Below are 23,088 nucleotides of genomic sequence, written 5' to 3' on the forward strand. Positions count from 1 at the left end.
CGAGGAATTCTTCCGTGGAATCTGGCTTCCCCTTGCCTCTCTTCCGTCCTCTTTGGTCGCTGACCAAATTGCCTGGAATTCGAGGGGGAAAAACTCGTCGGCGCGGGCGAGAAAAAAACATTACAACTGCGATCCGAAAATCGTGCTCGTCTGTATACGTTGTAAATTGATCTTTATTACAAGAAATTACATGACTAATTTGTACATATAAAATATAAATATGATACAAGTACTATGATACAGTAGGCGCGTGTTTACGGTAGATTCTCGTGTATTTCTGTTAGGTATGTGTGCGCGTATGTGTTATACTCTGGGTTGCCCGCTTCCTCGAGCGGGATCATGCGGAGGTCGGTTAAATCCTTAATCGTAAATTGCTATTACTTGTTAAATCGTTTACTAGTCGTATTTCACGGTAGACGGAGTGACGCGCTTCCCTAGCTCGAACGTAAAACGGGTAAGGTAGACGGCGAAAAGAAAGGGAAACGAGTAATGTAGCAGACGATTGGAATATCGAATCTCGAGATGGGTTATTTTATTCTGAAACGACATCTTTCTTGGTAAAAAAGAAAGAAGCGATTCCTGGAAGGTATAATCGGGAAGAGAAGATCGTCGTGCGTATTGAACGCTCTTGAACGCGTCTGGAATCGGTCGCAGGACAAGTTCGGATTGAACTGAACCAGAAAGGAAGAAGTCGTGAACATCGCGCGGAGGACGACGATCGAAGATGATCGATCATGGGACGCGTGTATTCGGCAGTGGCGGGTTAAGAACAATTGGACGAATAGCGTACGGGTTCGTTTAACAACGGACAATGACACAGGAATTTCGGCTTACGATCGATCGATCCGGTAGCTTCGAGAACGATTCTCTGCAACTAGCGGGGATCGGCGATCCTGCGTTGCTCGGTAAGCAGGCTCGTTACTCATTGTGTGCAGCCTTGTCCCGCTTTAATGATTAGTCTTAATCGTCAGAATATACGTCTGACTCGTGATTACGGTCTACAGATACCATCAAATCTGGACAGATAAGACTAAACTAGACGCACTATCGCTTCGTTGTTGTTACTGACATTGAGTTGTAAAAAAAATTTCAAGAAGCGAAACAGCTTTTTCTGGGAATATTTATCGATCGATTTGACGATATTTATAGGCCTACGTAGAGTCTGGTATGCTTAAATCGTATATGTATAAAAGGGAATTAAGCTCTTAGATTGGCAGTGCGATATGGGCGGGCTAAGATTGCACATCGCGTAAGGAGCGAAGAACGCGGATATGATATTATACATAGCCATATACAAGCGATTGAGCGGCAGAGACCCGGGCGATTTTCATCGATATCAGCTACGGACATGGCACAGTTTGTATCAGAAAGCTGGAATCTCTCTGTTTCTGCCGCGCATTACCGGCATTCCCGATTTATTTTCATCCCGTCTATTTTCATTCTCCGTGGCTCGTTCTCCCTTCCACGATCTATACGCCCACGTCTTGGCTCTACGCGTGATTCTCGCGTTTAAACTTCGCGTACTCCATCCTGTTCTCTCTCTCTCTCTCTCTTTCTCTCAAACGTTCGCTATGCATCTCCCATCTCAGACGAAAAAACAAAGAGCGCTGGCGTACCGAGCAACTTTTACGATTACGAATATGTTTACCGTGGAAAAGTAACACTCTATCGCACAGCATCTTTTTCTCGGTTACTTTCGCGCTCGTTAGTTCATCCCTCCTGTTGTGCTTTTCTCTCGCGCTCGTTCTCTCGTTCGTTCGCTCGCTCTCACATTCCCATCGGTTCTCATCTTCGCCTCTAAAGTGAATTACAGAGCCCTACGAAGTGCGGTAACTGTTGATAACGATTAAAGCTACGATAATATTCTTGAATTAACGTGCGTGCATTAAATACAATGACTACGACGCGTTTCATCGCCGTTATTTTCCCTTGCCTTTTATTCCGTCAATCGTTTACCATACGAGAGGATTCTCTTGCTTTCTCCTTTGACGGCACTATCACCCGATGACTACCACCTCTTTATAGTATTACATATATTCTTTATATCTTCATCTTGCACTGTTTGTCTTTTCTTTATTCCCTCGAATTCGACGTATCATTTTACCATACGAATTCGGTGCGATCCAAAAGAACCTATTCAATTTAAATTTCGATCCCGGATCGTCGACCGAAGATCAGCACCGTAGCGAGAGATCAATGGAATTGTTCTGTCTTTTTCTTCTCTCGTCATTTTCTCGTCTTCCGTTTCTTAACGTAGAGAGATTCGATGCTCTATCTTCGATCGATCAAGCACGCACGACACACTATAATGACTTTCCCCGATACTGGTTAACTGGTTCTAAACGCACAAAATCACTCGCTGTAATTACCTCAGCGTTGTTCTCGAAGCTTAGCACTCTAAATTGTCAAGTGCAGCTTGTATCATCGAAAGATCCTATTTCTCGACGGCTTGGAATTCATTTGGAATTCGAGTCAGGAGCAACGACTCGGTGAATTTACCTAACAGTTGAGTCCTCGACGGTCGATCGGTATAAAAAATGCAGCACCAACTCGTACGCTAAATTATTTTAAGTCAACAAGTATGCGTTTCGCGTTCTACACGTTATCTCTGTCAACAATCGTTTCAACATCGCTAGAACATCTTAGAAATCATCGTAAAAATTCCCTTCTGTATGGAACGTCGGCATCCAGGGCATAGCCCGAGATCCAAACGCAACAAGTTTCTCGGCTCGTTAACGCGAACGACGCTTTATTCTCGCACAAAAATGGGATGAAAGCTTCCTTACGATCGATTATTACACGTGCGTAACAATGGCGACGACGATCACGATACGACTAAATTTGTCATTTAACAACTATTGGACGGAGTCGAGCGACATCGTGACAACGATTCCCTTTTCTTCTCTTTGTTTCTATCTTCCCATCAGCGACCTCGCTCGTCTCGTTTCTAATCGTTCATACAGCGATCCGTTTAGCGATCCGTTTAGCGATCAGCACGCGGTTGAGCGCGCTGACCCAAGTCTAGGTTAGGTGATCCGAATCCCTGTAGGCGATTCCGCCTGCCGCGTGCATGGTTGCCGTGGGCAGGAGTCGAAGCAGGTGATCAAAAGAACGTGGCTCTTACAGGCTTGCACTCGCTTCTGCAGGATACACGTCTCCGCCTCGAGCGCTTCCAGGAACGACGGATCTCGCCAGTCCATACTCTCCTCCACGTGAACTACAATAGTAAAATAACTTTATCATAGTAAAACAGCTTCCTCTCTAGCTTTCCGACGCAAGAGATCTTTTTGAAAGTAGAAACAAACTTACGATCGTAGCTCCAGCGAGCATCGGGCACCATCAGGCGCCTCTTAGCGTCACGCAGCTCTAGCCTAAGAAGGCGCTGCCGTAGTCGCAGGTTGTGTATCCTGGACATCGTGCCACGTGGATCCGAGCGCAGCCGTGCGCGCCTGTCCAGGATGTCCACGTCCTCGCTTGTGTACGCGAGTATCCCCGGCAGCGCGGATGGCGCCCGTGGCAGATGGGCCCGGCACTGGGCCCGTGACCGGAGCCCGCACTCTGCCACCCGCTGTTCCACCGCTGAAACACCCGCACAACGTCGAGGTTAGAACCCCCAGCGCGCCACCTGAGGAGAACCACCGTACGGAGGGACCATTTTAGAGGGTTTTTATATCGTTTCACGAAGCTTCAGCTGGCAAGCTAAGCTATCTACGTCGCTTTATGCAATCGTTAGATGTTACAAACATGCACAGATTTCTTTTTCCGGTTATCCATAGATTCTTTCTTTTCCATCTTTTATTAGTTGCGTTTGTTTTACGCTTGAAAGATCGTTACGATTTTACTAACTTGTGCAAGATTCCTCGAGTGATAGGGAATACGTAATTAATGGCATGCAGTTACTAATGAAATGAGAAGAAGGACATGCGGTATCGGTCAATCTCTCGAGAAGTTAACTACGAACTAACTACTCCACGTAATTGGAACGTTTCTATCGATCTTCCTCTAGATGTTATTTATTTTTCGTTGCAAGCGTTTCTCGTTCGAGATCGCGGAGAAGTATTAGGAAATCGGCGATAAATATACCTTGGTGCTCTTGAAGAGCTCCGGTATGCCTGGACGAGTCGCTGGCGATGCTGCTGGTTTCGCTGTCTCTGACGATGCTGTCGTAGCCAGAACTTTCCGCACGATGCCTAGACAAAGTAGCTGGCGAGAGTTTCGCTGCCCGTGGCGTGGAATCAGCGCCAGAATCGTAGCCCTCCTTGTTCAGACCCATCGAAGAGCCCAGACTTGTAATTTTACGCTGCATTCGACCCGAGGATGGCGCCGGTGATGGAATGGACAGCTGCAACGGTGCTGTTGCTGCAAGAAAGTTGGAGATGCAATACTCTCAGTAGTATTATACCTAAACCAAACTTCAGCTACAGCAAAACAAAGAAGAAGATTGTAGAATCCTAGCGATGCTGTATCGTTCCAAATAATCCAGAGCTAATCGACAGTTTCCAATTTTTAATCGAGTAAATCGAAATTCTCACCTTGAACCTTGAGATCCTCCTCGATATCGGACTTGCCAGTGACAGTCCTCTCAGGCCTCTCAGCAGCCGTGAACAGTTTCTTCGCCTCGACGTATTCCTCTTCTGGATCTGAACCTGAAGCTCCATTCCCTGGTAGCCTCTCCACCTCTTCCTTGAGATTAGGATTCGAGGCGCCATCGGGATGCCTCAGGCTGGAGATGTTGCAGTCACCCAGTTTGCCACAGTATCTCCTAGGGCTGGCTATGTGCGCCACACTGTTCGGATACCAGTAGGAAGCAGTGGCCGGTCTCGACATGCTCTGACGACAATTGTCGCAGATCTTCTCCGGATCGGACTTGCCGGCGATGTACGCGGGCTCGCTGTAGATGCTGCCGTGATTGCTCGCGTTGTCGTTGAACATCACGTCCGAGAGGGACAAGGACTGACAGCGCGACGGCGGACGGAAGACGGGGGCGGCTGGAATTTGTCCTGCGTTAATGTGATAGTTGTTGTAGACCTACGCCGGTTGGCTGACAGGGTGATTTTGTTTTAGAGGACCCTTCTCGATGAGACTCGACCCTCTCGTTGCCGGTTTCGTTTCGTTCAGATTCTTGCTAGACGTAGCCGATCGAAGGCGACAGCCTTTTTTGCGGTTATGAGGTTCGGAAAAGGAAGAAAGTCGGAGTCTAGAAACGCAACGAAAGGGTCGATAACGCACACAGAAAACACACACAGTTGGTGAAAGATCGAGTAGCGTCCTCTTGTTTGGAACAAACTTTCGGAAACTTACATGGAGCTTCTCTGACGTTCGAAGAGTTCTCCCTTTGATAGGTGACCGAGTTGGAGACGTTAGCGAGCGCTAGCTTGCTTTGGTAGAGCTCGTGGAGTCGAGCCAATTGGTCGAACTTGTGCCTGGTCTCTTGCTCTAGGAAGTCCTCGTGGTCGAAGTATGGCCTGGGCAGGACACCGGCGCCAACTGGAGGCGGATAATGAGGCCTGTATCGTTCCGTGTCCGACATCACCGACATCGAATCTGCAAATTAATACATATTCGTTTTTCCTGTCTATCTAGCGAGACACTGCTCGGTCGTCGATAAAAACGAAAGAAATGGCAAGATAAGTAGCAATGAGAAGGAACAGCGCATTTACTTGGAAGCCGTCTCTTCCGAGCACGGCTTCGAAGACGGAAAGTATTGACGAGTAATTATATCGAGCCGCTTCCAATCTTCCTTTCTCTCTTCTCGATCGTTACAATCCTCGAGCTGTCTTCTCTTTTTTCCTCGCAATATGATTGTTTTCCATCGAACGCGCTATTACCAAGCCAGAAAGATCTAAGAATCGACTCTCTCCAGAAACAATCTTCGAAGCATTTCGTTCGAGTACCCTCCGAATGAGAAAAAGAATCGAAAGATAAAACGGCGGAGAGAACACGCTGCGAACACGTGAACGTCGCGAGAAACCGTCGTGGAAAGCTCTAAATATTTCCACGCGTAAGACCCCGCGATTCAAGCGGATGGTAATACCGAACAGTGATGGAATACTGCGTAGACGATAAAAAAAACGCACATATTTACTTACCAGTGAACGTCGATACGACGGTGAGATTCTCTTGACTGAGAATTCTTAAAGGATGCTCCTCTTGATCGCTCTCAGGCAAAGGATTCTCTCCCATACACATCGCGATGTCCTCTTCCGTCACTTGAAGACACGAGTCCTGCATGGGGACGGGTTCCAAATCCTCGACCTCGACGATCTCTAAGATCTCGTCCTCGGAAGACAACGAATGCCTGGATGGCAGGACTATGTCCTTGTGCGACAGATTCAGGCTCTCCATCGAGACTTCTCTGCTGACTCCGTTGCTCAGTGGCTCTATGAGGGGCAACGGTGGAGGTACCACGATCTCCTCGTCGTCGTCTTCGTCCTCCTGAAGATCCAGCTTCCCTTTGTCCACGCTGTCGTCCATGACAGGACTGGCTGTCAGATCCAGTCCGGAATCCGTGTTGGACTTGACGTTCAGAAGATTCAGCTTGGCGCCCAATTTCTCGGTGATATCCTCGATTTCGTTCGCCTTCAAGCTGTCGCTCTCGACCGTAGACAACGAAGTATCGTCGTCGTCCATAGCACCACACGTCTTGAACGTGGTTAGTTCCTTAAACTGCGACGACTGTCCGGACATCTTCGAAGACTCGATTCTAGCTGCTGCGTGTCTGTTCTTCTGAATCTGCGATGACTGATTCTCCACCCACTTTCTAATCATACTCTTCTTATGGCTGTCCATGAATCCGTAGCCAGAGGAATGTTGCTGAGTGTGCAGCTGCAACGTAGGCGGACCAGTCAATTGCATGGGTCCGTCGATCCAAGTTTCCCTCTTGTGGTGAGGATCTTTCAACATGTGTCTAGCCTCCGCGACCTTCGACTTGGAGATCCTGGGACCGTCTATCCACTGTTCGTCCGAACCACCGCTAGGCGCAGCAACTGGAATCTTGCTTCCAGGCGAATCGTTCACTTTCGACGAGGGAACCTTGGTCGACGAAATTTTCCTGGCCGGACTGGCCTTCGGAGTGGCGGTGTGCGCCGGAGAAGTCTGCTTCGAGGCTGTTTGCGTCAAGGTCTTCACCGCTTTCGTCGATTTATGAACCGGACTGCGTTCTTCCGGCATCTTGCAAGGTCTCTCTGCCGCTGATCCACGAAGCACTCTCCCCATAGCACAACGATTGTCTCCGGAATTCAGACTGGGTATATAAACGGGGGGATGTTCGCCGTCTGTCGCGTCGTCCGTACTGGGACCGACATAGATCACCGTATCCGCTGACAGATCGCTGGAGCTCGGATCGCACTCGCTGTTCTGCCTGGCCGCTTCTTCGCCGGAACTTCCACCGCTGCCTGTCCCCTGCGTGCCCCCACCGACGAACTTGATCTTTCTCCGTCTCATTCGGTGAATGCGGGACGCCAGTTGCACGGTGGTTAGCGTCTCCGTGTAGTGTTGAGCGTTGGGAGACACGTGGGCGATCATCGCGGCGTGACACGTCAACGAGCCGAGACACTCCTTCAATAATTGGGTTAGCTTGTGTTCCTTGTACGGCAAATGCTTCTGCCCGTTGAAAATCGCTAGCAGGATATTGCCTAGTCCCGACAACGGGATCCCGCCAGAAGACTTGCCGCGATCCGAATTACCCAAGTCCATTAAGTGTAGCCTGCTTCTGCCTCCGGCAACTGAGAATTAAAAATATCGAGAAATGTATTCGACGTCCGTGAAAAATCGATTACGATATGGTTACGTTAACTGGTCATTGCTTGGAACTTTATCTGGTCATTACCGACGGAAACGATTCTAAGAACTTCCAAATGCGCGTGAGCTACTGACACGTTTATCTATTCTACGAACGTAAGACGAAGGCTCGTGTCACGAAATCAGTTTCCAGAAATTGCTGGGATATAATAGCGGCCAGTTAACGTAACGTGTCAGCGTGCCCAAAAAATTTCATACGCGACATAAGAATGGTACTCAAGTAAATCGCCTTATCGGGTCAACGGTTCCAGGGATTCCCTGCGAGAAACAATAGAAACAATTTCACAGAGTCGGTGGAAAATCGTCGTCCTCCATGAACGGAAGCCGCTGCAGACTAAGAGAGGGATTCTAGTTTACGAAGCTCGATGAGAAACGTTGTTTACGAGCGGCGACTACGAAGGAGCAGAGGGAATCGGCGGAGGAAGGAAAACGGTGACTTACCTCCACCCTTGCCGGCGACACTGTACTGATAAACGTGTAAAGTGTAGAGCATGTGCGCGTCTCCGTCTTCTCGTTGTCGGCCCGCGACCGCTGCGTCCAAATAGAAGGCGGCACGTTCCGCAGTCGGTGCACGAAGCTCGCTGTGCTGCTGCAGCTGCAGGCTGCCGAACAGTGGGTCGTCCCTCAAGTACACAGCCGGCGACTGCTCGGAATCTGGGAACAAAGAGCCGTCGCAAATCACGTTACACGCGTTCCCCTTGTTACGCTCGTCGTCAGCCTACACGATAAATAATAACACGTGTCGACACGATTTCTTTTGACATGGAAATACAGTAATAAATACGCCCTCTGTAAATTGTTAGTGAAATGGTACACTTAACGGAATGGTATTATTCTGCGAGGATAAAAGTAACTTTCCCTGTTGCTACTCGAAGGAAGTATCGCGCGGAGAAACACGAGGAAATACAGAGTGGCGGAGACGAAAGGAAAAACGTTGGTTGGGTTATGGAGGGGAAATAAGCGGCACGCCAATCGCCAGCAACGTTTAGTAGCTGACGCTGTTATTTGATAGAAAAATAAAATCGCAGATAGGAGGGGCATATCGATGCAGGTGGACGCTAGACAGAAGCGTAAATCGGCCTCGCCTAGACCACGGAATATCCGCGGATCGTCTCCAGCTGACTTACGACATCGATAAAACGTGGAAAGATGCGCGCCGTAGAGATATCCCGGTGCGTTATCGCGGGTAACTATCGACGACTGGCTTGTGTTTGGCCATAGCCACGGGTCTCTGCGCGAATAATCAACGTAATGCGGAACGTAGCTGTAAATAGTGATCAATGTAAAAGTACTGTTACAGCCTCGTCGTCGTGCTGCTATCACGGATTTCTTGAAAAGTATATCTTGTCAGGAACGTCATTCGATAGATGAAAAATCCCGATTTGATCCTACCAGTTGATAGGTCCTCCGTGAATTCGATACAAAGATCCGACGCAAAGATTGATCAGAAATTTATAACCTTCTGGAGGAGGAAAATTTTATCGCGTTTCTGCGTTCGAGAAAGGGTTCCAGAAGTTTTCGTAATAACACACGCGCCATCTGATCAGCTCGTAAACCAGCGTGTTTTATGTACAGCCTCGCCAGTGACATATTGCCAGCGCCTTGGAGAAAGCTTTCGATGCGAAACGACGTCGGGGGAATATTGAAAGACAACGATCGTGATTATGTACCTATCGATTCTTCGAGACGTGCACCATAAAAATCTGATATTTCATTTTGTTATAGAATCTCCAGGTACACCGGACAGATATGAAAAAACAAGGATACTCGTAAACAGTTGTTTAGAACTGTTTTGTAGAACTGTTTAGATAATCTGCCTGTTGAATGTTCAATTAACGGTTTATTATCTCGTCAACGTATTCTTAGTATCGTAAAAGAGCGCGTAATGGTTGCCTCGTTTCCATTATATCGTTCGGCATGATATCTGTTATTTATCTCCTTTTTACGACATTTTCTAACTACCCTGGGGACCACAGACAGACGAGATTTCTATAAACTCGATCCTTGTCGAGACGATTAGAGTCAAAAACAGGAAACTCTTGATCGTAATATGGAAAAATATCTTACGACATAAATATTTTATAACTCGAAGATCTTTATTTCGAAATGGTCAAACGGTTCGTTTTCATTAAAAGAGAGAATATAAAGCAAGATTAACGAAAACAAAGCGACGTTACCAGGAAGAGCATGCCCGCTCGGACGTATTAATGCAGCAGAGGCGTGGCAATATCCATAAAAAGGACAGGAAAAAGTAATATTGTCGGCATCTGTGCCGCGTGACGGTGGTTCGCAACGATGGAAGAGACGAGGAGACGTTGCTTGGAAATCTGTGGAAATAAAACGGCGATCTTCCGCGAGAAGAACTCGCCGGAATATGGATACGCCTTGCAATCCGCTTACCACTGTCTTCTCTTCGCATAGGGTTCGAGGGTGGCGGATAAATCGTTTTTCGACGCGTTTCGAATACTAGCAGGGTTCGGCCAATCGACTCCCTCGAGGGTGAACCAAACGATGGGCAGTGAAAAAATCTGTTTCCGGCTTTTTGAATGACCAAGACCGACGAGACTGTTTTGCCGAACGCGTCGTATAGGTATATTCTCCTTGAAACGGTTGCTGGTTCTTACCAGGGAAACTGGCCTGGAAGTTTAACACAGGGCGACGGCTATTAAGGGGTCTAAAAATAAAGTAAACGACGAAACGGTTCGAAGTATAATAGTCGTTCGACGAGGGAAAAACAGAAAAGAACGCTGCCTTAAACGCTACCTTCTCTCTTGGCTGCGCGAAAAATCAGAGGGAAGCTTCAATCTTCCTGGCATCGTTGTTTTTTCTTCTTTCGCAACGAACCCGATAATCATCGGTCGCTGTATCAGTCGCGGATCGGAACCGGCGGAAGCGGTAACTCGTTTTCGAGGGGATCGATAATAATTCGTCGGACATGGCGCAGCTTTTCCCTGTAATTCGCTCGACCATTGGTATCGCCATTCGCCCGCAACGCCGACCTTTCGCTTCTTCTCCTGTGTCTACGTTATACGCTTTGCGTTTTGTGTCGTAAGAAATACGAGAGGAACGGCGAGGGAAGAAGCAAGAAAATTAACGAACGCCCGTATCCTGGTATTAAAGTAGAAACAGTCGTCGCACGGAATTGTGGAAGATGTGCTTTGCACGGTCATATGTTCGGCGAAATAAGTGTACGACGCAAAGACCACTGGCTCGCGCCGTTCTCTTCATTTTTCTTCTCCTTTTCCTCGTTCTCTTCGTGGGCGATGTCTCATGGGGACGCGCGGTAGCGAGAGGCGAAGGACCACGGTTCTGTTTCAGGTAGTACTCTGAGAAGTAGAAAAGGTCGTAGGTCGTGGAGACTACGGATAGAGCCGGAGGGAACCACGGGAAAAGCTGGTAATAAGCGGCTGCGAATATTCGTCCGTCGTGAAAGTCAGTCCCGTCTTGACTATAACTCGAGGATCCGTAGGGAGACGCGCGTAGCCACGTTCAGTGTATTTTTCCCCAACTGAGAGAAAGAAAGGAGAAGAAGGGGAGACGGACGGAGAAAGTTTTCTATAAATCATTTCTCGCCGTAATAAGCACGGGAATGCTCATTTAGTCGTTAACTTTATTTATACGCCAGGAATAAATTGCGCGAGTACTTTTAATTCGAGCTGCCTTTAATTTAATACTCACGGACTTATTGCTTGCTCTCCCTTCTCAATGGCTTTACGCGATTCTTATGACCGCGCACGTCTCCGATCGGAATAACCGCTCAGTGAGAGGAAGAAGCTAAGGGTACACTTTTATTATCGCGGAGAATCGAATCTCTTAATGAAACACGCGTGGGAAGCTGGCTCGTGCGCGCTCCGTTGCTTCCGAGAATTTTCCGTACGCTCGGCAAACACTGGCATATCAGGTGAAATCTTGCAAAAAGAGGAACGGGATAATAGAGACGCCGCCTCGCGGGCTTCCCTCGTTCGCCTGTTAATCCATGGAACGGCCATTAAAATTAACTTCACGTGTTATTCTTTCATATGGTTCGCTCTACGCTTCCGTTACTGTTACGTTTGTTTTGTTCAAACTCTAGGATATTCTCTTCCTACCGTTTCCTGGATCGATCTATTCCAATTTCTACGTCAGATTTTTCTAATTGCATTTTCCCTTTACTTCGCCACCACCAGATCAATATCTCGCAGCGCTGCGGTTTTCCGTTAAAGCAACCGCGTTGTTAACTCTAAAAATCATCAGCGCTAGCAAAACTAACGAAGACTAAATTTTTATTTAACTCTCATACAGCGGAAACGAATGATACGCCCGCTTCGGGTTCGTGATAGAAATTGAAAGGGAAAGAGGTCGTTCGGAGACTAGATCGACGTCAAAGTCATTCGATCGCGGAACATTCGCGACGTTCGACTTTTACGATGGTATAAGAAAAATTATTACCGGCGTAAACCAACAATTTACTTTCCGGCCAAAAGCTGGCAAGACCTCGCGTCATTAAACTTTCAAGTGACGAAGTGAGGAAAGCTGTCGTTAACGAAACGATCTCCAATTTCTGCTCGACGCGGAACAGAGGGCCGGGGCATGGCCCATTGCTCGCTACCATTTGCTCGAAAGCCAGCCGGTACGTAAGACGACGATGGTTTTCTTTAATTGCCAACCGCACGGTAGATCCCGCTTCGTATCCCCCTCGTAAAAGTTACCGTCTCCGGTAAACGATTCATCCTGGGGACTCGAAAGAACCGGAAGGGGATTTTATGACAAATATAACGTTGACAATTGATGATTCAACGAATGTGTTTCGACGTGAAAAATTTGGGGATGAAACGCGTTCGTGCTAGAAATCAACTTGACAGATCTAATTCGCCCATCGAGCAGGCTAATATCCTGCGAATAATTTGACCAAACCGGCGCTATTCGATGAATAAAATAGCTGGTAACAGGACGACGATACGCGTTTTGAAAGCAACAACGAATAGGAACTGTTTTCGACCGCAAATGCACCATTGGTTACATGCCTGACTCCCCTATCGATCCCATGTACTTTCTGGTGTATATCGAAATGCAAACACGCGGCTTCGAGGTTATTCGATCGATCGTTTCGGCCAGCCAACAAACAAACGGATATTGACAAATAATTCGCGCGATCGAAGCGCCGCCTCTGTTCCCAATGGGAGCAAAATATCTTTGCATTGCCGGTGCATTTGCAAATGAAACAAACGCTTTTCTTCCTATTTGCAACCGGTATAAGAGGTGATACGTAACGTTGATCATAATCGAATAAAAATTCCCTCGCAATTCCTGAACGAGACAAGGGAAATAAAAATTCCCGTGGTACTCCTTTCAATTCTCCATCGATCCCCGTCTCCGTTCCGAGCATTCCGCGGAACAAAACTAAAGGAAGAACACTCCCATCTGCGTTTTATGCGCGTTACGTTAAAAGCCGCGTGCTCCAGTGACGGCGTACCTACGACGACGTTTCCTCCATTATTCTCTCCTCCCTCGTCCTTATCTTCCTTCTTATCCGCTTTACGCGCCAACCCGACGGAGGAGTATAAAACAATAACCGTGGCGCGAGTCACGATGAAAATTATTGCGAGCCCCGAGCTCCGCCGTTCGTCTCGCTTCTCTCGCGGCGAGAGAATCTCATACGAAAAATATCCTAGAAAATATTTTCCTTTCTCGCCACCATTGAAATGCACGCGGCCGCTTCGAAAACCTGCACAGTATATACACACCAGATTCACGGCGTGTCCCATCCTCTTCGTTCTACTCTCAAAAAGCGGCGCGAGCGTTCCTGCGAACTCGTTTATCGCGTACACTCGGCATGGCAAGACAAATAGAAACCCAACGAAAATGGTGCGGAAGTAAAGATTAACCGAAGCGGAGTAGGGGTGAAAGAAACAAAAGTAAATTACCGCAAAGACGAAAGGTATTTCGTTTCTGGTCCTCGGGTCTTCGGGACCCGGCAGACGCCGAAAACTTTAAATAATTACCGGGGACGGGATTATCGAGTTCACCGGTAGAAAAGTCGAAGTTCGAGGGTGTGTCGGCTGAGGAAAACGACGCCAGGTCGCTCTCTCGGTGCGCCAAGCCACGAGGCAACGACAAAGGACGGAGAAACGCCCTGAGAAAGTCGAAACGAGGAGAGGATGAAACAAGCGACAGTCGAACGTTTCTACAGGCCTCGAGATACGAGTTAATTATTTAATAACCTGGAAAATTAATTGCACCGCGTCTTAGTCAGTTAGCCTTTCAGTCAACCGGAAACAGAGTCTTTCGTTAAAACTTAGATCCGCACACGCGCCGCGTTTCTAAACTGGAATTAGCGCGAGGCAAATGGTACTCGAAGAAAGTAGCGTGTGTACTAAGCTCTTTGAACAAGCAAACAGGTAAACAGCGAGAAAAGTTCTGTCCCTTGAAATTTTCCATATATGTACATCGTCGCGTTCGTTTTAGAACAGAGAGCTGAGAGTTTCGTTTGCTCTACGGAGTACATAAATTAAAGGCGTGCCATGGAAGGCTTGCAAAATAGGCAAAAAAAGAGAGAAAAGATATTGGTACCAGTTTATGGACGGGCCTCTGTGCGTGGCAACGTTCGAGGAAGCAATTCTGCTTGGTTCGACGCCGCAGTTTAATATGCCACGTTCCAACGTGGCACGCGACTTCTGCGTTAATGTCAGCTGCGAAATTTACTACGATTCTAAACCCTTTGAGATTATGACCCTTTTGCATTTATCCTCTTTCACGGCACGATCACGATAACTTCGGTTACATTGTACGCCGTGAATTGTTTCTTAATGCACCGCGTGTCCGCGTACCGTACCGTTAATTTTTAAATTCGATCTTAATGCATCATACCACCCACGTGGATCGCTTCGACGATAATTTCGACACACGTTTAAGTGCGCGATAAAGCTCGGTCGTTTCCGAAAAAAAACCACCATTAAACATCGTGTGCGCCGTTGATACATTCCCTCGATAGTTAACTGAGTTCTAAGAACAGCGGAGCGTATGATTCGCGAGGCAATTACCTCGAACAAGCATGGAAAGTTCATGCGAAAATATGGTTTTCCTCCGATATCGGCTATTCAACGATATCGTAAGAAAATCGAGAAGGTTAGAAGTGGACGAAGGTTAAGAGATGGTCCGAAGAAAGCTTGTTTCTCGTGCTCCCCGACTTCGAGAGAGTTCCCATAAGTGCACCACAGCAGAGAAGAATCCACCCTTCGGTTTCTTATTAGTCCTCCTAGGAGTTGTTCCTCGCAATTCTTTCGCAGGCGGCAAGCAAACAGCGAGAACAAGGAAGAAGAGTACGCAGGGAGAGAATAAGACAAAGAGAAAACGAGGAAGACGAAAGGAGGGAAGACCAGAAATAATCTCACCCCTCGATTTTACGGGCCACCGAGTAGACGAGGTGGTCCGTGAAGACGAAACCAAATGACGACCGGAACGATTCTCGTCCTGTTTCCTGCATACTATCCACCGAATCTTCTACGGATGCGACGAGAACCAAAAGAAGCAAGAATTGAAAGCAACGATTTCATTCTTACGGCCGTTCGATCAGTGCATCTTCTGGCATTATGACTGACCATTCTTGTCGATCGAAGGACGCTGAGAAGCCAGTCGTCTGAAATGGAAGCTCGATGGAACGCGAGCTGGAGTATCAAGTGAGCGGAATATGCGATTTTCGGATGTAATTTGCCTCTCCGACCGGTAATTCTTTATTTTATGCCGAGTCCGCGCATTTCAAAGCGTAACGGGCCCTTACGAACCCGCCTACTCCTTTTTTATCGATATAGTTTACCTCGACGATGCTTCCAGGATGACAAATTCACTTTGAGTCTTGCTATTTTGTCCAATTTTCAGAAAATTGTAATTTTTCTCTCCTCAATCTTCGACAATTGTTAGTAGAATATTTTAACCCTACCTTAGACTATTCCTTATAGCAAACATTGTTTTCACATTTGCGCATGTATCGCTCTTCGAAACACCAATACGATTTATCAGGTATAACCATAATTAGAATTCGCGTGATCGATTTCCACGCATCCATGATTAGATAGAGGAAACAAGGTTCTGAAGATTAGACCAAGTCTCCGCAATCGGCTTATCGACGGACGACAATTCTCTTCGCTGCACTCGGCACTAATTAATCCAAAACGATTGTACTTCCCCGCATTGTTCCAAGCATCGAATTAATTGCGGCGAACGTGCAACCCTATCACGGAGGACCTGTGGAAACTTTCAACCCCTCTGCGTTTAGGTTTATTTGTATATATATATATATAGACGAGCATAGACATACGTATTGATCTAAGACGTTTCTTTTATAGAGACTAGAGAAGAGGAACTCTTAAAACGAGGGGACCAGGCTCGAGACAAGTGTTTCTTACGACTCAAGTTTCTTCGACACGCCGCGAGCACAATGCTATCGCGATCGGAGTGCGTTAAAACGAGAAAAGTTCGACGCCGTTGCGGAGATTACGTTACAAATGTTGCGCGTAATTTGTAACCGAAACTCTATCCGGCGTCCTGTGGTCACAAGGTTCGTTTTCTCCGACTCGATTCAAACTTGGGTGATTCGGATGATGAATGGACGTGTCTGTGTCTGGATGGATGGATAGAGATAAGTCTTCAGTTTCTGATGTTTCTTACGAACTTGCTGGAAAGTAGTAGGTAAACGTGGAAAGAGTATTTGCGTTTCCATCTTGTTTCTCCATTTTCTCGTTATATTCTCTCAACCTACACCTTGTCTAGCGGTTACATGGCTGGTATGTCGGTGATCCGGCTCGTATTTACTTACCGTTGGCGTGAGCTGCGAGAAGATCCCTCAGCTGCTGTTGGCCGGTGGTTAATTCTACGCAACTGACCCTTACACTGAATCTGGCGCCTGTCCTTTGTCGCTGCTCGGAAATTCCGCGGAAAAGCCAAGCTATCGCGCACGGGATCGCTCCTAATGTGTGCCCTGCTTCCGGTGTGCCCAACATCGTATGAGATTTGCCTGAAAGAGTAAAACAAAATTTCAATTATACAAATATCGAATTTTTATGGATGAGTGCAAAATGCTCTTCTTCTAAGCGATTATACCGTCGATAGCCGATGGCTACGTGACTTCCAGCCATTAGCCATCGTCGGACATCTCTGCTCATCCTCGCTTTCGCTGGCTATACGCGGTTCGAGTATCCAACATAAATTGTGCTACGGTTGAACAGCGTCAGACTAATTGACACCGGCGGTTCTTAAAAATACGTCGCCGTTGACACAAAATACGTAGAGACACACGTTATCATTCATAAATTAAAACAGTTCTGTGGCGCACTTGTATGCGATGTCGAGGCGTGGCATACGTCAGCCCGATTAATCGTGACCATGGAACAAACAATGGGTCTCCCGATTGATTTCCCTCGCTTTTCGTGCAACCACGTGCCACTACGAGATCGATTCGCACGGTTGCCCTTCGAAAATCCGCCGTCCATGTACATGGCAAATCTACAGATCGAACGTAGCGCGCAACAATCGCGACGCTTGGTTTGTGGTCCCGGTCGGCGACAATTAATTTGTTTACTATTTACCAGGGCGCCATGGGAAATGCAAGCGCGATCAACGCTCGATCATAGTTACAATGCGTAACTCGTCAGCGACGAATTTATACCGAGGATAGATTGGAACCGATTAATTCGGTTACCATTACAAGTCCGTGGCTTTCATCGGTGACAGGTGAAACGAATGTAATCGAGTATGACGGCTATTTCTTCAGTTCAGACGCCCGTGGTTATTTATGGAAGGACCGTTAAAAACGATAACTCGAATTCTTCCATCGAACGAACTTCAGGTCATCACGTCGGTGTCTGACCACGACAGTGCAATTCTACTTATCTTCGCCACTGGCTGATATCCGATTCTAGTCGTTTTCTTTAAGCCTCCATTTTTCCCCAATGTCTATAGAATCTCCTGGGCCACGGCACACTCGGGCAGAATGGCATTCTTCGTCCGCAAAAGGTGAAACTTTGGAATTCAGCGCGAAAAGGCGGCAAGTTCGCGAGCCAAGAGATATTGCCGATAGGTAAACGAAAAAGTCTTATTAAAATCATAAAACAATACGGGTGCGGCGCAAGAGTTTAACCGAAAAAAAGAGGGAAGAAAAGGTATGGTAGGAAAGTGAAGGATTGAACGAAAGGAGAAACGACGGGAATTGAAAGCGGAAGGCGTAAGAATTCGAGGGTTGGGTTCTCACGTTGGCTGCTGGCAACGGCGAAATAATGGAAAAGCACCGGCAGCCGTCGCTGAATCTTAAACGTTATTTAATTGTTTTAACGTAAGACGGTGAATTATGTTGTTATTTAATTAGAAACCGGGAAGAAGAGGGAGTTCAACGGGCATTCGTTTAGGAGTCGACTTTCTGGTCAGATTGAAGAACGTTACGCGGTTTAATCGTAATTAATCTCTTTAAAGGAAGAATCCCGCGGTCCATTTTGCATCGCGTGTTCTAGAAATTTTGGCGATCTTTCGAATCAACGAGATCGAACAATTTCGAAAGGAACCGCGATCGACGATGCATCGGTTCCGCGAACAGCTGCGCGTATCGTTGCTTCTCAGCATCGAGTCAACGACTGAAACACGGAGAAGCGGAAAAATTCCGCGAGAACTCCCACTAACGGCAAAGAGGGATCGAAAGGAGGCGAAAAATGTTCCGACAGGGAAAATCTTTAGCGCGACACTCGCGTACGACTGCTTTAAAGCCGATGCATCTACCGATTGAAATTCCCTTCGAGTTCATCCCACCCCCCGCCCATCAGCGGGGAAAAGAATATCGCGTCGCGCACAATCGCTTACGCGAACGGTAAATGGGAATCGAAACCCTAGTTCTGTCTGAACATTTCCGCGATGTTCGTTCGCCTATGCTTTCGAGATCGAACGTCAAACGGAATCTCGGAGAACGCGTACGGAAACGAACGTATTCGCGAATTCTGCTAAAAGGAAATGATCTGTACGGCGAAAACGATGCTTCTGTTGGTCGACTGAACCATAGTATCGATTTCGTTTCTCGCGAATTTGCAGCGCAAAGCGGAAGCATTGCGAGAAACAACTCACGGAATTCGTATGGTGGTGGTGGTGCTGAATCGGGCCGCGCTCGCAGTAAAAACGAAGCGCGAACCATCGTTTCCCGGTATAATTATCGCGAGTATTTGCATGTCAAAGCGGCGGGCGACAGGCTCGCGCGTTCTTCGCTAGCTCTCTTCTCGTTTTGTTGGTTAATCTGCTTTCTCAGTGGTTTCTCGCGGTAAAAGGGTTCGACAGCGTGTACCTTAAGGGTTGTGGCTGATGCGGAGTAATTAGCACCGCGTTACAAAGTACAAAAGGCCGTATTGTCTGGCTGTCATGCAGGGAGCGCGCGCTGCCTCTTCGTCCTCTCTCCTCCTCGGTCCGCCCCTTACAATTTTCTGTACGACAAATCCTGTTGCTCTCAAAGGGACCTTCCAGCCGTAGTCGTTTCGTAGTCGTTTCGTAGTCCTTCCACTTGCTTTTTTCTTGCTTCCCGTGGGTGTCTCGCGATTTCTTCTTGAAACGTGGCCCCCGTCTTTTCGCGACTCGAAGAAGATGGCTCGTTGAATCACGCGAAGAGAGAACCGAGAAAGGCGCATAACTTTAAGATTCGTTCGATTGCTTACGATGCATAAGCTCCTTTTCCTTGCGCTCCCTTTTCCCTCCTCGTCACGTCTCGTCTCGTCTCGTCTCGTCTCGTCTCGTCTCACCTCGCGGACTTCGTCTCCTCTCTCCTTTTGTTCCGCGTTTCGCTGGTGCTTCTCTCTGTGTCAAAGCAACAGGAAGCGGGGAGGTAAAGAGTTAGGGGAGTCCGGCTACAAAGAAAGGGAAAGAACAGAGGGGAAGAGGAATGACACATAGACGAAAAGAGAAAGGGAGAAAAGTGCGTTGTCGTAGCTATGATCAAAAGCAGTTTGCTCGCGGACTTGCCTCAAGTATCTTTGGCGGAGGTGCGAAGGGATGAAAGTTCCTTCCACGTCTTTCTCCTCTAGCGTTTCTTTATCTTCGCCCATCTCGTAGACCCTTTTATCTTTCTCGCTAGTCTATCGTATCTTTTTTCGTCGTACGAAGCATTTTCCTCTTCACTGAATTATTCCTTGCAAGAGAATTTCGATCGATCGTGACATTTCATCTTCGACCGTTTAAAAAATTCATTTAGGAAACTAAAACGACATCTTTTAGCGAGTATCGTTCGAAGAAATATTACACGGCTAACGTCGAATATCCCGAATTCGAGTATTTACCACTGATAACTGTGCAGTATACCGGTGGGTACACAAGCGGTAGAGCTCGGTAGAGAGGTTTAATCGGCCTCTTTGCATGGTTTGCCATAAATCCATCAGCTCGGAAGTTATTTCCGTTGAAAATACAGCGAGACGAGGCGAAGATAATCTCCGGTGTGCGTTAAGATTCGAAAGGTGGAAGAAGGGCGTGGAGAACGGAGCGAGAGGTAAAAGGGAGAGAAAGAGAGAAAGCGAGAAAGCTCGTGTCCCAGTAGCATACATTATCTCGTTTCCTTTCGACTCCACCTTTTCGTTCCTCGTTCTCGCCCCTTTTCTCTCCTCGTTCGTTTTCCCGCCGGTATCCACGCATCTCGCCACTTCCTTCTCCGACCCGAGAAAATCTTCCTTCCCCTCGGTTTCCTCGCATAATCATGCATTTGCATGCAAACTCGATATCACTACTTAAAATGTAAAACAACTCGCGCGCGTCTCGCCCACCGCGCCGGTACTCTTTCTTTCCCTTAGCTTCTTGCGGAACGATGAAAATCGAGCGACAAACTGCCGCGCCGGTGAAAATGGACGCTGCGGTGCAACGTAGGGGGAACGATGTGTAAATAAAGAATCGCCGTCGCGATAGGTTCATCCGACGAATGGTTAATTCGTGTCTGGTGCTAGAGCTCGGACTTTTCCATCAGGAAGCTCCTCCCAGACCAGTGAGATTCACGTTTCCAAAGATAAACCAACCTGTGTTCTCCGGTTGTCGAGCGATGCTCGACTAGTCCTGCAATTATGCAAAACAAACTTCGTTCCACGATTTTCATCTAATTTTCGGCAACCGGTACTTCTGCCGTATCTGCAATTACACCGTACCGACAAACAAGTTGCGCAAAAAGCCCGCTTCTAGCTGGAACAGATGCATCTTGACGTTCGAACGTACCACGATGGGAAAGAGAGTAGTAGGACGATAAGTACGACGAGGAATTCCCCGTGGTATTCATATTTCATGTAATTGTTTCCATGCTCTGTCGGGATGAGCTCCGTTCGAGGGACGGACAATGGCGTTTTGTCTACGGGGACGACGGACTTTGTCGAACAATGAGCGGACGGAAAGGAGCGAACCAGAAGACGTTGTCATCCGGCACGGTACCATGAAAAATGTTTAACGAGCTTTTTATTGGATGTACGTCGTGAGAAATCCCCCGATACCAAAGTCAATTCGAGAGGAGATTTTGTATCTTGAAAATCATAGATAGACTCACCTAGTCCCGCGTGTCCGAAACAGAAGAGGCAGCCGTCCGTTCCGTTGATAACCGCATGGATAACGTCCGTCAGGGCACTCGAGCAGATCTCCGTCTGAAACAAATGTAAGAAACGTCAAACAAAGAGAAAAAGAGAAGCCACGGAAAAAGTTTCATTAAAATTATTCATAATACCGAAGGAAAAAGAAAATTCCATTTTTCTTCAAATTAACGTTCCAAGTTTGAAAGAGTGTTTTCGTTTTATTTGCATGACGATAATTGATATCAATTTGATTATCCAAAGTTGGCTTCGAGTTAGGTTATTTAATAACGACAGGCGAGGTACTTTCAAGCACGATGGACGCGATTTTAATTGTTCCTCGTCGTGATGGAGGTCCGCTATCGTCTTCCTCTCCTTTCGTCGGACGAGACACCAACCAGGTCTTTCGAGGGTAACGACGAAGCTTAACTTAAAGTGCTTAAGAAACCGTTTGCGGGACGGTTTAATAAACGGGACGAGCGTTACGTCCGCTGAGCGAAGACGGTGCTTCTAGAGAGACGAGGACGCGAGGATTACGGGAGGAGCGGCTTTGTTTGCTTTTAATATATTCATAGACTGGGAAAGTCTTTTCCGGTGCCGAGAAAGAGCGCGTCAACGGCCAGATTTTTAGTTCGCGTTCCATCTTTCGCCAGACTGCGTCCGTTTCTCGTTACATAGATTTGCGAGCGGTCGTGAGATCATCTCGGTGCTGCTAGCGTGACTAGCGGAGGGTCCTTACCAACAAAAAAAGAAAAAAGAGAAAAGGAGAGAAAAAATGGGAAAAGAGGCTACGAATCTATGAAGGGTTTCTCGACCCAGGCGTTTCGCGAATTTCCTGCGGAAGCAACCGGGAATTTCCTTCGAGCCTGCACTCGATTCGTCCTGACCGATCGATATAGACATCGACCATCTTCTCTTTTACTCTCGCAGGGGTTAGTAAACGTTTCGCGGCCGGAAAGGGTGGTCAGAGAGAGAGAGAGAGAAAGGGAGAGAGAGAGAGAGAAACGGGACAAAAAGTAGGAAGGATGTGAGCAAGAGAGAAAACGAAGGGAAAGGGAGCAGGTTGCTGGGAATATCGAGAGGAAGATGAGAACGTGTCGATACCTCGACCAAACAAGATTGAAATCTTCGTGGACGAGAATCGGATGAATCTCGAGGCCCGAGATGGAACAGGGGGAGATGAAAGCTCGGTGGCGAGAGACAGAGTTTGAGCGAGCGAAGAAAGAAGAGAGAAAGAGAAGGTAAGAAGGAAAATGGTAGAGATAGTTTTGCAAGGGGACAACGCGGGAGGAGAACTGCATGGAAGATGGAGCGAGCGATTTGGATAGAGGAAACCCTTCAGGCTGCGTTTTTTCCTGCCTCTGCTCTAAAGGAAACGGAAATAAGAAGTCCAGTCCCTCCTCCAATATGGTAATTCCAATCTGTCGTTGCTCGTTTCAAAGCACGCCCGTTCTAAAAAGAACGAATCTCCTCGATACTCGTCGATTGCAAGCGCGACGGGAAAACGATTCCGATCGATGGAAATGCGATCCACGACTTATCCGCTTCAAAATCGCGAGAACCATTCGCCTATCGAAAAAAGACGATAACGCGAAAGCGTCGAAATCCTCGACGAGATTAATGGAGAGGGGAAGAAGAAGTGGAAAGAGGCGAAGAAGAGGTCTGCGGGACAACAAGGACATTCATAATTATAACGGGATCATCCCAGGGGGATGTAACGCAAAGCAAACATATTTCGCGGCTACCTGCACCCTCG

General features: G+C 47.4%; 1 protein-coding gene across 4 annotated transcripts in view; it reads right to left on the reverse strand.

Annotated features, from left to right (window-relative positions):
- Nucleotides 1–155: 155 nt before the first annotated feature.
- Nucleotides 156–23,088, reverse strand: part of LOC100651674 — a 256,328-nt gene continuing 233,395 nt past the window's right edge. The window contains exons 8-16 of one of the 4 annotated variants that reach the window (XM_020862719.2): nt 21,314–21,407; nt 16,592–16,789; nt 8,242–8,454; nt 6,090–7,724; nt 5,302–5,544; nt 4,533–4,988; nt 4,084–4,359; nt 3,310–3,579; nt 156–3,217 (exon numbers count right to left, since the gene is read on the reverse strand). In XM_020862719.2, the coding sequence (XP_020718378.2) occupies nt 3,027–3,217; nt 3,310–3,579; nt 4,084–4,359; nt 4,533–4,988; nt 5,302–5,544; nt 6,090–7,724; nt 8,242–8,454; nt 16,592–16,789; nt 21,314–21,407 (3,576 nt within the window). In that variant the 3' untranslated portion in view covers nt 156–3,026. Of the gene's footprint in view, nt 3,218–3,309; nt 3,626–4,083; nt 4,360–4,532; nt 5,001–5,024; nt 5,198–5,301; nt 5,545–6,089; nt 7,725–8,241; nt 8,455–16,591; nt 16,790–21,313; nt 21,408–23,088 lie in introns of those variants that run through there. The other 3 variants (XR_002307646.2, XM_020862720.2, XM_048404780.1) reach the window with 3 other exon arrangements.

Source organism: Bombus terrestris, chromosome 4 (genome assembly GCF_910591885.1).
Source record: "Bombus terrestris chromosome 4, iyBomTerr1.2, whole genome shotgun sequence".
In the NCBI taxonomy this organism is placed as follows: domain Eukaryota; kingdom Metazoa; phylum Arthropoda; class Insecta; order Hymenoptera; family Apidae; genus Bombus; species Bombus terrestris.